Genomic DNA, 12,187 nt, shown 5'->3' with positions numbered 1-12,187 from the left:
CATCACCACATATGACCTACATACAGACCCTAACGCCATCACCTCATATGACCTACATACAGACCCTAACGCCATCACCACACATGACTCACACACAGACCCTAACACCATCACCACATATGACCTACATACAGACCCTAACACCATCACCTCATATGACCTACATACAGACCCTAACGCCATCACCACACATGACCCACACACAGACCCTAACACCATCACCACATATGACCTACATACAGACCCTAACGCCATCACCTCATATGACCTACATACAGACCCTAACGCCATCACCACACATGACCCACACACAGACCCTAACACCATCACCTCATACGACCCACAAACAGAACCTAACACCATCACCTCATATGACCCACAAACAGAACCTAACACCATCACCTCATATGACCCACAAACAGAACCTAACACCATCACCTCATATGACCCACAAACAGAACCTAACACCATCACCTCATATGACCCACAAACAGAACCTAACACCATCACCACACATGACCCACACATGGCTCACACACAGACCCTAACACCATCACCACATATGACCCACAAACAGACCCTAACACCATCGCCACATATGACCCACACACTACACAATGAGACCAGAACAGAAATGTTGACCCTAACCCTAGAGGCATAACCCTGATCAAATGTCAGACATTCAGCAGAGAAACAAAGAATTGAAAGATCAGCTCCAAGTATCCAAGTATTTTAGCAAGAAAACCAAAGCTTTTTAAAATCTCAACTATTCTTTAGGTAAAAAACACTCCTGGTTCATGCTTTAATGAGTCAAATATATATATATATATATATATATATATATATATATATATATATATATATATATATATATATATATATATATATATATATATATATATATATATATATATATATATATACACATATAAAATATGGTTAAACAAATTTGTTGGTAAATACATGAACTATATAAAGTGCATGTTAACACACTCACTGAGATTGTAAGTACTGGCATTTTAAACTATAAAAGTGTAAACTTTGGGGCTATTTTTAACAAGTATTTTAAAATGGTCCTAACACTTGGTAGACACAAAGCAGCACAAGCAGGCAAGGGACATAACCACCAGCACAAGACACAGTAGCAGCCACAGGTAAAACACTTACAGGGCTTGGCTCCAGTCTAACCTGAGAGAAGTCAGTGGGTGATTGGGGGTGATTGGAGTGTGTGAGGATTGGGGGTGATTGGAGTGTGTGAGGATTGGGGATGATAACAGTGGCTTGTATAGAGAAAGTGATTTAAAATGTGTGAAATTTTTAAACATGTGTTCGCTATATGAAGTTACCATTTACAAAAATATGAACACTGTCCTTCTATAACTTTTTTAACTAAGATATTTCCCCCATCAGAATGAAAACAATGAATTTGATTTACAAAACCGATGAAACAAATGAACTTAAACTGAACAAAAAAAATCAACTTACAAAACAGATGAAAAGAAATCAACTTACAAGACAGATGAAAAGCGTTGCTGTTCCCGCTCCACCGCATCCTTGGCCTTAGACAGGTGAATCTGTGTGAAGGACAGCTCAGACTGAAGTTCCAGAACTTTGGCCTTCTCCTGGTTGGACTCTGACAAGGCATCGGTCAAGCGTTGTCTCTCCATCTTCAGGGAGTTCTTCAAGTCATCTTTGATGATTTCCTCTTGCTGAAGCTTGTTCTCCACCATTTGAACTGGGGACAATAGGACAGGGCTAGGTGTTACCAGCTCATGGAGGCTCAGTCACAGTCAGGACACCAGGTCTGTCATGCTGAACAATGTAACAGAGCATGGCTATGGCCATGGTTCATCTGTGACAGATACACCATTCATAACCTCACAATGAGTAGTCCAAAATATTGATACATGGTGCCCCTAACCTCAAATTGGGCAGTCCAAAATATTGATACATGGTGCCCATAACATCAAATTGGGCAGTCCAAAATATTGATACATGGTGCCCATAACATCAAATTGGGCAGTCTAAAATATTGATACATGGTGCCCCTAACCTCAAATTGGGCAGTCCAAAATATTGATACATGGTGCCCATAACCTCACATTGGGCAGTCCAAAATATTGATACATGGTGCCCATAACCTCCAATTGGGCAGTCCAAAATATTGACACACAGTGCCCATAACCTCAAGATGGGCAGACTAATGTATGTGATATATAGTGGTACAACCTCACATTAGGCAGACTAATGTATGTGATATGTAGTGGTACAACCTCACACTGAGCTGACAAAAGTATGTGATGCCCCAACCACTCAATCAACTATCAGCTCCAGTATGAGCAGCATCTTACCCTGTCTCCTCAGCTTCCACTCCTCCTTAGACTTGCTCTCCTCCAGGCTAGAGATCCTCTGGCCCAGCTCCTCTTTGGTTTCCTCTAAATTATTCCTGGCCTCCAGGAGGCGCTGGTGTAGTGAGTCTATTTGTTGTAACAGAGACTGGCGGTCAGCATGGAGCAGTTCATCCACTGTTGACCGATGCATTTCTTCCTATTATAAAGTCATAAGAAACAGACTATTGAATCCATTGAATGATGTGTGCTTTCTCTACCAATGTTAAGAGTTGTACAGGATTTTGTTAGTACATTTTTTTTTAGAAGTCTATTTAAAAACACATGTTTTTAAAGCATGATATCTAATTTGAAATCTATTACTTATAAATATTTAACATAAGAGGACAATGTCTTTTTACTAAACTAAGTTATAGATGCCAAAATTATACAATAATCCTGTGCCAAAACAAGGACATGATATTACCATCATTTGAAGTCTGGTCCTGAGATGGTTGCCATCAATGGTGTTGTAGGACTGGTCTATTTGTGTCTGTAGAGCCTCAGCCTGTTTCTTAAAGAACTTGAGCACAGCCTCCAGTAGCTCATACCTCCAGTCTTCACTTGTCTGTGGGTACATGTAACGTACAGTTAGCTATGCTTGGGTTTTTTTAAATTGTTTACAGCTAGAATAACCATCCTTAAACATAATTTATCTTGATATCACCCTCTCTCTTTGACATTAGTTTAATCAGCTCAAGCAATGCTCATAAGCCAGGGGGATCACAAAAAGAGAAAAAATGTGAGCATCTCTCACACATGTAAATTAATCTCAAGCAGAATGGGAAACCAAATGTCATATAGAATGGGACCCACAGTCTCATATAGAATGTGACCCAGTCTCATAAAGCATGGGAGATCTAAACAGCATGGGAAACCAGCAGTCACAAAGTATGAAACCCACAATGCCATGTAGCATCAAAACAGCATGGGACACTAAATGTCATGTAGCATGGGAGACTAAATGTCATGTAGCATGGGACACTAAATCTCATGTGGCATGAGACACTAAATCTCATGTGGCATGGGACACTAAATATGTAGCATGGGACACTAAATGTCATGTAGCGTGGGACCTCCAATGCAGAGACACCAGAATACACTAGCTGAATGTCATGTAAAAGACTCCACTTGAAACATTACCTCTTCCAAGATTTCCTCAATGTGAGGCACCATGTCCTTTAATTCATTCAGGGATTCTGTTAATGCCTGGTACTGTGAGGAGCTCATCTGGTTGCTAGGCAACAAGCAATTCTGTAAGTACTGCAGGTCTGATAAACTAAGGAGGTTTTCTCCCAAGCTGTTCAAGTGTTGTAACAAAACCTGTAACAACACAGTCAATTCTAGAGTGTAACAACACAGTCAATTCTAAAGTTCTCCTAACATGTTACATGACTGGGATACTAATCTGGACATTATTTTATACAATATCATTCATACAATGTTTTCTCTTAATTTATACACCATAACAACATCTATAAAGGAATTTACTTCCAATATTTTAAAATTTCATCCAAAAATCAATTCTTACCTGTAGTCTATCTGGCATGCCATCAACTGAGAATGATGTTTCTTGTGCTACAAAATAGTAACAAAAGACTTTTACATGCTCTTTAAAAACAAAAACAAAGTTTATTTGCTGCAATAACACACATAATGCTAAATGTCTTATTCAAGCTTTAATGATGAGTTACCTGATGTAGATAAAGGTGTATTGAAACCATCTGCTCGTAAGACTTGAGAGGGTAGCTTCTCCTTTATTTTCTAAAAAATAAAATTCATCTAAGTATTTTATCAATAGAATTATGTATGACAAAACAAACCTAATTGGGTTAATGAATATTAACACACTATTATATACTTTATCTTCTTTCTTCTTTGTTTTTATACTTAAAACATTAGGATCACTTAAGACTAGAAAGTAGGTGGTATAGAATAGTGACTAGAAAATATATGGTAAAGTATAGTAAGATAGGAAAGTAGGTGGTAAAGTATAGTAAGATAGGAAAGTAGGTGGTAAAGTATAGTAAGACCAGAAAGTAGGTGGTAAAGTATAGTAAGACTAGAAAGTAGGTGGTAAAGTATAGTAAGACTAGAAAGTAGGTGGTAAAGTATAATAAGACTAGAAAGTAGGTGGTAAAGTATACTTAGACCAGAAAGTAGGTGGTAAAGTATACTAAGCCTAGAGCTAGTCAACTGGGTAGTTCTACTGTTATGAATGCTGGGGGCATCAGTTTACCTGGTCATCTCTCATCTTTGACCTCAGAATGGACAGTTCCTCATCCCTGATTTGGAGAGTTTGCCTCAAATCTTCCACTTCCTGTTCCAAGTTTCTGTCCTTTGTGTCAGGCTCTCTGTTAGAATGTTGCTGGTTGTGCATCTCTTCCAAGGCTAAACAAAATATACCAGAGTTTACAATATTTCAAACCATACATAAAATATTTGTAAAAATTTATAAAACTGACAATTTAATATCCATTATATATCCTGCTGCTAAAAATGTTCATAAATGTAAAAGTATTTTTAGGTGAATAAATTAAAAAAAAACACACAATGAAACAAACATTTTAGTTTGTCAATTGTATTTGTTACCTGAATGTGCTTTCCTAAGCTGTAGTTTTAATTGAGAGATTGACTGTTTGGTTTCTGGAGACAGGCTGGAAGGACTTCCTTCCCTTTGTTGAGATCTGTGATCGGATTCTATAGACTGCTGATATAAGGCTTTCACAGAATCCAACTCCTCTCTTAGAGAAATTATCAGACTTTCCTTCTCTTCTACAACTCTTTGAAGTTCCTGTACTTCCCCTTGTTGAGATCTGTGATCTGATTCTATAGACTGCTGGTATAATGCTTTCATAGAATCCAACTCCTCCCTTAGATAAATTATCAGACTTTCTTTTTCATTGACAACTGTTTGAAGTTCCTGTAATTCACCTAGTTGGGTTCTGTTATTAGATGTCACAGCTTTCTGGTACAAACCTTTCAAAGACTCTAATTCCTCCCTTAGTGAAATTATTACAATTTCTTTTTCTTCCACAATTGTTTTTAGTTCATGTAATTCACTTTGTTTAGTTGTGTGATCTGATTCTATAGCCTGCTGATATAAAGCTTTGACAGATTCTAATTCCTCCCTTAGTGAAATTATCAAACTTTCTTTTTCTTCCACAATGATTCTTAGCTCCTGTACCTTGATACTTAATTCAGCATATTCTTTGTCCTGCTATGAAAGTAAAGAGAAAGATGGTATTAGCTTCTCAATACGAAAGAATTAATGAAACAACTGAGATGTCCCTATTGATACATATGAGATCAACATGTTTATAAACTTCTCATTTAACAAATTGTTTATTTGACATAAATTTTAATCAAATCAGTTAAAGTTTTATTAAATAAGAAAGAAGGAAAGATTTTTTATATAAACAAATTTGATTCAATACATCATCCAATTAAAAAACTGTCCATATTTTAGCAATGTTTTATAAAACTCTCTTACCTGGCTTCTATCTTTCTGCATCCTCAGCCAACGCTCCAGGTCGTACCTGACCTTTTCAAGTTCAAGGTTTTCCTTGGACAACTCCCTCTGTTGCTGCCTGGCTAACCTCTCGGCCTCGGTCATGCGGAACTTGATGTAACAGCTGTCTCCCATAGCCAGGCTGGCAGGCTCAGACTCCCAGCGAGTCATGCCCATCAGGAGAGTGCTGCTATCTGATGGCAGTGATGACGACAAGCTCACGCCCCTCAGAGCTCTTGTGACGTCACTTACAATGGATTGGGGTTGCTGGCTGGCGTCATCTAACATCATGGGCTGGGTCAGCCTCTCAAGCTGAGACTGTAGCTCTTCTATTTTTTCCTCCTGTTCTCTGATGAGGTCATCTTTCTCCTGCAGCATCAGCTGGACATCAGAGTGCTGACGTGTCACTCTAGCATGTCTCTCCACATGATGCCTGATGGTCAACTGGTCATCTCTCATTTGGTCGTTAGATCCCTGCTTCAGGGCTTCTTCCAGAATATTCTTTTCCTCCCTCAGTGTGTTTCTCTCAGCTTCCAAATCAAGCAAACAAGATTGGCGGATATACAGCTGACTCTTCAGGTCCTCTACAGTTAGAACATTTTGATCAAGTAGTTGGTTGAGGTCCTCAATAGTGAGGACATTTTCATCAAGTTGTTGATTGAGGTCCTCAATAGTGAGGACATTTTGATCAAGCTGCTGATTAAGGTCCTCTATGGTTTGGACATTTTGTCCTACCAATTCTTGCAAAGTGTTTCTCTCAGCAACCAGAGCCTCGTTGTCTGTCTGAAGTTCCAGCAGAGCTGTCTGGCGCTGTCTGAGAATTTCCTCATTGTCCAGCAACTGTCTCTTCAGCACACTAATCTCATCCTCACCTGCACTGGCAGCTTCCAGTTGACCATTGTCCACTACATCGGAGCTGTCCACCTGTGACCAGGAATCCTGGTGAGCTGGCTGGTCTAGCTGAGCAGCCTTCACCTTGCCCCCATCAGCTGCTTGTGACAGCTCATCTTCTAGAGCAGCCACCTTCTTCTTCAGATCATGGTTCACTTCTTCATGTTGACTCAACTCTTCATTTCTCACACTCAACTCCTCTAATCTCTCTCTCTCCTTGCTCAAAATGTTTTTAATATTGTCAGACTCCTCTCTTGCTTTGTTCAACAGGTTCCGTAACTCTGTGTTGGCAGTCTTCTCCTGGTTCAGCAACTCCTGGCTCTCAGTTAGTTCCCCTCGTACTGAGTTCAGCTCTCCAGCCTGAAATTGTCAGATTAAGTTTTAGCTTTCATAGAAGATTGCAAAAGCACTTAATTCTAATTTTTTTTTTAAATGTATAGCCCATAAAAGTTGTCAATATAAAAATAGTTTTTATGCAAGAGACAATGACATTGATATTGGAAGATGGCATTCAAAATATAGTTTAATATACTATTAATATATTTAATATACTAAAAACACTATTGCTAAGATGATGTACACTCTTTTTTTTATAGAAGTCTATAAATGTGGAATATAAAACCTAAACAGAAAACTTGAACTTTCAACATAGAGGTACAAAATTATATATACTATATTAGACAGAATTCTTATTGTAAAATAAACTACATAGGACAGAATTATTAATAGTAAAATAAAAACTACATAAGACAGAATTCTTATAGTAAAAAAGACAACATGACACAAATCTTATAGTAAAATAAATGATCTAAAGCACCACAGGATAATATCAAGAGTAGGTCAGTGCAGGAGGTGGGGTGGAGATAACACATGCTGTGTAGACACACAGGGTCAAAGGTCACATGCTGTGTAGACACACAGGGTCAAAGGTCACATGCTGTGTAGACACACAGGGTCAAAGGTCACATGCTGTTGGTCAATGACATTTAATGGATCACAGATGACATGCTCTCAGTTTATGCCATTTAGATGATGTTTAAATGACATGCGATAACTTCATGGAACAAAAGTGACATTACAACATGCTCAGGAAAATATAAAATGACTCCAACAAGTTGACTTGAGCAGTCTAAAATCTCATGTGTGTATATGTGATGTGTTTGTGAAGACTGAAAACACATTTGTTAACACTCATTAAACCTAAACAAGAACTTAAAAGGATGCATTAAAACATTCAAATGTTCAAAATAAAATAAAAAAACAGAAAAATAAAAGTAAAATTTCAGGTGCACAGAGACCCAGTCCCATTTTTTGTTAATTATTAATGTTTTGTTCTTTTTGGATATGCAACAAATGACAGAGATCTCTCATTAAATTATCTAGTGCTGGAAGTTTGGCCAGGGTTACATAATGGTAACACTCCATGGGAAGCAGAAAGTATGGCACACCATGGGAGGCAGAAAGTAGGGCACACCATGGGAACCAGAAAGTATAGCACACCATGGGAAGCAGAAAGTAGGGCACACCATGGGAACCAGAAAGTAGAGCACACCATGGGAAGCAGAAAGTAGGGCACACCATGGGAACCAGAAAGTAGAGCACACCATGGGAAGCAGAAAGTAGGGCACACCATGGGAAGCAGAAAGTAGGGCACACCATGGGAACCAGAAAGTAGAGCATACCATGGCAAGCAGAAAGTATAACTTTAAAAACACCATATGCCAGGTTTTGTTTGAATTAAGTAAGATAAACATTGGGTAAGTGTACACTGTCAAGCTGAGCAAACCAGCACAGTGCTGGTACAACTTCACTGACCAACTAGTAAACTACCAGACACCACGCATACATAAACCAAATGCCTGTCAAGTTAAAATCTTCTGACTATATGAGCAGGAGTGGTGTGACAAAGTCATTTGTGTATGTGTCACTACATATGTGGATTTGTCACCACTTCAGTGGATTCATCACCACATCCGTGGATGTGTCAGCACGTCTGTGTTAACAGATCAATACACAAGTTGAATATTTTATCAATCTTTATGGTGGTTGAATGTGCTGACCAGATAGCCCAAATCAGTGATGATAGAAAAAGTTTAAAAAAAACAAGCACCACTGACCAAAGCAAAGCCCTTTTTACGCAAGATAAAAACACTAAGTTATGTCATGTGACACAAATATTTTCACAACTTGATACTCCAGCCAGCATGGGTACCAAGCCTGAAAAGTGTGTAAGATTTTTTGTACATGCACACACTGCAAGACCACTCAAAGACACAGTGCAAGCCCCCTTCAAATATGCAGGTCCTACTCAAAGACACAGTGCAAGCCCCCTTCAAATGTACAGGTACCACTCAAAGACACAGTGCAAGCCCCCTTCAAATATGCAGGTCCTACTCAAAGACACAGTGCAAGCCCCCTTCAAATGTACAGGTCCTAGACACTGCAAGCCCCCTTCAAATGTACAGGTCCTACTCAAAGACACAGTGCAAGCCCCCTTCAAATGTACAGGTCCTACTCAAAGATACAGTGCAAGCCCCCTTCAAATGTACAGGTCCTACTCAAAGATACAGTGCAAGCCCCCTTCAAATGTACAGGTCCTACTCAAAGACACACTGCAAGCCCCCTTCAAATGTACAGGTCCTACTCAAAGACACAGTGCAAGCCCCCTTCAAATGTACAGGTACCACTCAAAGACACAGTGCAAGCCCCCTTCAAATGTACAGGTCCTAGACACTGCAAGCCCCCTTCAAATGTACAGGTCCTACTCAAAGACACAGTGCAAGCCCCCTTCAAATGTACAGGTCCTAGACACTGCAAGCCCCCTTCAAATGTACAGGTCCTACTCAAAGACACAGTGCAAGCCCCCTTCAAATGTACAGGTCCTACTCAAAGACACAGTGCAAGCCCCCTTCAAATATGCAGGTACCACTCAAAGACACAGTGCAAGCCCCCTTCAAATGTACAGGTCCTACTCAAAGACACAGTGCAAGCCCCCTTCAAATGTATAGGTCCTACTCAAAGACACAGTGCAAGCCCCCTTCAAATATGCAGGTACCACTCAAAGACACAGTGCAAGCCCCCTTCAAATGTACAGGTCCTACTCAAAGACACAGTGCAAGCCCCCTTCAAATGTATAGGTCCTACTCAAAGACACAGTGCAAGCCCCCTTCAAATATGCAGGTACCACTCAAAGACACAGTGCAAGCCCCCTTCAAATGTACAGGTCCTACTCAAAGACACAGTGCAAGCCCCCTTCAAATGTATAGGTCCTACTTAAAGACACAGTGCAAGCCCCCTTCAAATATGCAGAGCGTCAATCCCCTGCTAGCTGCAATCAATTGTGTAAATAGCAAACTGAGAGCACCATGCAGGCATATCAAGGACAGGCAAGTGTACCATGTCTTCCATCTTGTCCTGTAGCTCATACAGCTCCTCCTCCCTCTCGTCCACTACATTCTGTTTTTCCTTGAGCTCCCTGCGCAGGCTGGCTACAATCTGCTCCAGCTGCAGCTAAGACAGAGACGGCCATCAGGTCAAACTACCTCAAACAACTCGTCTGGTCAGTTGACACAGGTACTCACACCCGTCTGGTCAGTTTACACGCACACAGGTACTCACCAAGGTATCCAGCGCCTCCTGTTGTGTCTTGCTGTCTGTCAACTCCTTGGCCAACATGTCCATCTCTTTCTCCTTCTCATCCAACAAAGTTTGTATTGTATCAAAGTCCTTTTGCAGCTCATGCTACAGAAAACATGGCACCATTATTGACGTGTGCATATCAAGAGATACTTGTGAACTAGACTGACCAGGTATATTGTGAGACTTGACTAGAAACTAGAAAGACTAACCTGGAAATTAGTAAGACTCAGGATCTCATGTTGTAGATTGTCTATTTGCATGATTAGTTCTTCATGTTTGTGTTCTTGTTCATGCATCTCCAGCTGACATTTATGTCTCTCTTCAACAGCCTAGGTGCAACACAGAATTCAAATTTCTTATGTTTTGATCATTTAAAATACAACACAGAATTCAGCTTGTTCATGTTCATATCTTTTTGATAATTTAGATTAAACTAAAACACAAAATGTACACATTTCACCATGTTTGTTTATTTTTTAATAATTTATATTAAGAAATCTCAAAAGGTGCATGCCATGCAGATATATGGCAATAATTAGCTTAGATTCTTTTTAGAAACTTATTTTATAATAATATTAGTCCTGGACATTAGTTTAGAGTTAGCTTTTTTGTATGCATCCCTCTCCCATCCAAGGAATAGGAACATTTTTGACATAATTTTGGCAAAATGGAATTGATTATTAATTTCTAGTTAATTAGTTATTAAAAGAACAGCTGTGTTGCATTGAAGCACATTCATAACTGAAATATTACTTACAACCTAACATGGGAGAACCTACTGATGTATCATGGACTTACAATGACAAGTTCTTCCTCCAACTGCTGCAGCCTGTTCTCTAGCTCAGTTCTTGCTTCAGATTGTTCTGCCAGCTGTTCTTTCAGTGTTGCCAACTCGGTAGGATCACTCTGAGCCCACACCTCCATCTTGTCCACATCCTGCACACACATTTCCTGACCATCAACTTCTGATGTCCCCTGTACAACATGGTCCACACCTGGCTCATGTCCATCCACTTGATCATCTTCTTGTTCTTTCACCTTGTCCACCTCCTACATTGGCAAGACAAACATTTCACTGAGATTATTTTACAAAGCTAACTTAAGCAATGATTTAAAAACAAATAGACAAGCAATGATGGAGTAAACAAAGAAGAGCAATGCTTAAATAAAAGCAATGGTTAATACATTAGTTGATAAAAAATAACTTGGCAAAGATCAAACCAATATAAAAAGTAGACCAAGTCAGTATTTACATGGGGTTGTACATGCTGGTGAACACTTAGAGACTGCTTCAAAGATTCCACTGTGACTTCTAGATGTCTGACTTGTTCACTTTTCCCCTCTAATTCTTTGGTCAGCTGTGTTATTGTGTCTCTGAGAAACAAGAGTTCTCCCTCCTTTTCTACCATGGTCTCCTCTAGCTCCTGCTGTATGCTGGTCTGGGAATAAAGTAAACAATAGCTCTCATCTACTGTAGGCAATAACCAACAGCTCTCATCTACTGTAGGCAATAACCAACAGCTCTGATCTAGGCAATAACAACAGCTCTCATCTACTGTAGGCAATAACCAACAGCTCTCATCTACTGTAGGCAATAACCAACAGCTCTCATCTACTGTAGGCAATAACCAATGGCTCTGATCTAGGCAATAACAACAGCTCTCATCTACTGTAGGCAATAACCAACATCTCTCACTGAATACAGTAAACCTATCTTTATAGGGAATCAATTGTTTTTTAAAGCTTTGCTGCTTTATAT

The 12,187-nt window shown here is 39.5% G+C and overlaps 1 protein-coding gene across 1 annotated transcript in view; it reads right to left on the bottom strand.

Moving 5' to 3' along the window:
- The window catches only part of LOC131946569 (uncharacterized), a 73,591-nt gene that overhangs the window by 11,393 nt on the left and 50,011 nt on the right, over positions 1-12,187 (bottom strand). The window contains exons 33-47 of the mRNA XM_059307422.1: positions 11,682-11,867; positions 11,227-11,478; positions 10,638-10,757; positions 10,408-10,530; positions 10,186-10,299; positions 5,881-7,149; positions 4,980-5,607; positions 4,627-4,778; positions 4,082-4,151; positions 3,919-3,965; positions 3,531-3,710; positions 2,815-2,955; positions 2,352-2,547; positions 1,513-1,735; positions 1,168-1,188 (exon numbers count right to left, since the gene is read on the bottom strand). Of these exons, the coding sequence (XP_059163405.1) occupies positions 1,168-1,188; positions 1,513-1,735; positions 2,352-2,547; positions 2,815-2,955; positions 3,531-3,710; positions 3,919-3,965; positions 4,082-4,151; positions 4,627-4,778; positions 4,980-5,607; positions 5,881-7,149; positions 10,186-10,299; positions 10,408-10,530; positions 10,638-10,757; positions 11,227-11,478; positions 11,682-11,867 (3,722 nt within the window). The remainder of the gene's footprint in view (positions 1-1,167; positions 1,189-1,512; positions 1,736-2,351; positions 2,548-2,814; positions 2,956-3,530; positions 3,711-3,918; positions 3,966-4,081; positions 4,152-4,626; positions 4,779-4,979; positions 5,608-5,880; positions 7,150-10,185; positions 10,300-10,407; positions 10,531-10,637; positions 10,758-11,226; positions 11,479-11,681; positions 11,868-12,187) is intronic.

The sequence above is a fragment of the Physella acuta genome, unplaced genomic scaffold (genome assembly GCF_028476545.2).
Source record: "Physella acuta isolate Inbredline_101_S28 unplaced genomic scaffold, ASM2847654v3 ptg000563l, whole genome shotgun sequence".
NCBI lineage: Eukaryota > Metazoa > Mollusca > Gastropoda > Physidae > Physella > Physella acuta.
Note: the sequence above shows the minus strand (reverse complement) of the source record. Positions and strands in the feature narration are given on the sequence as shown.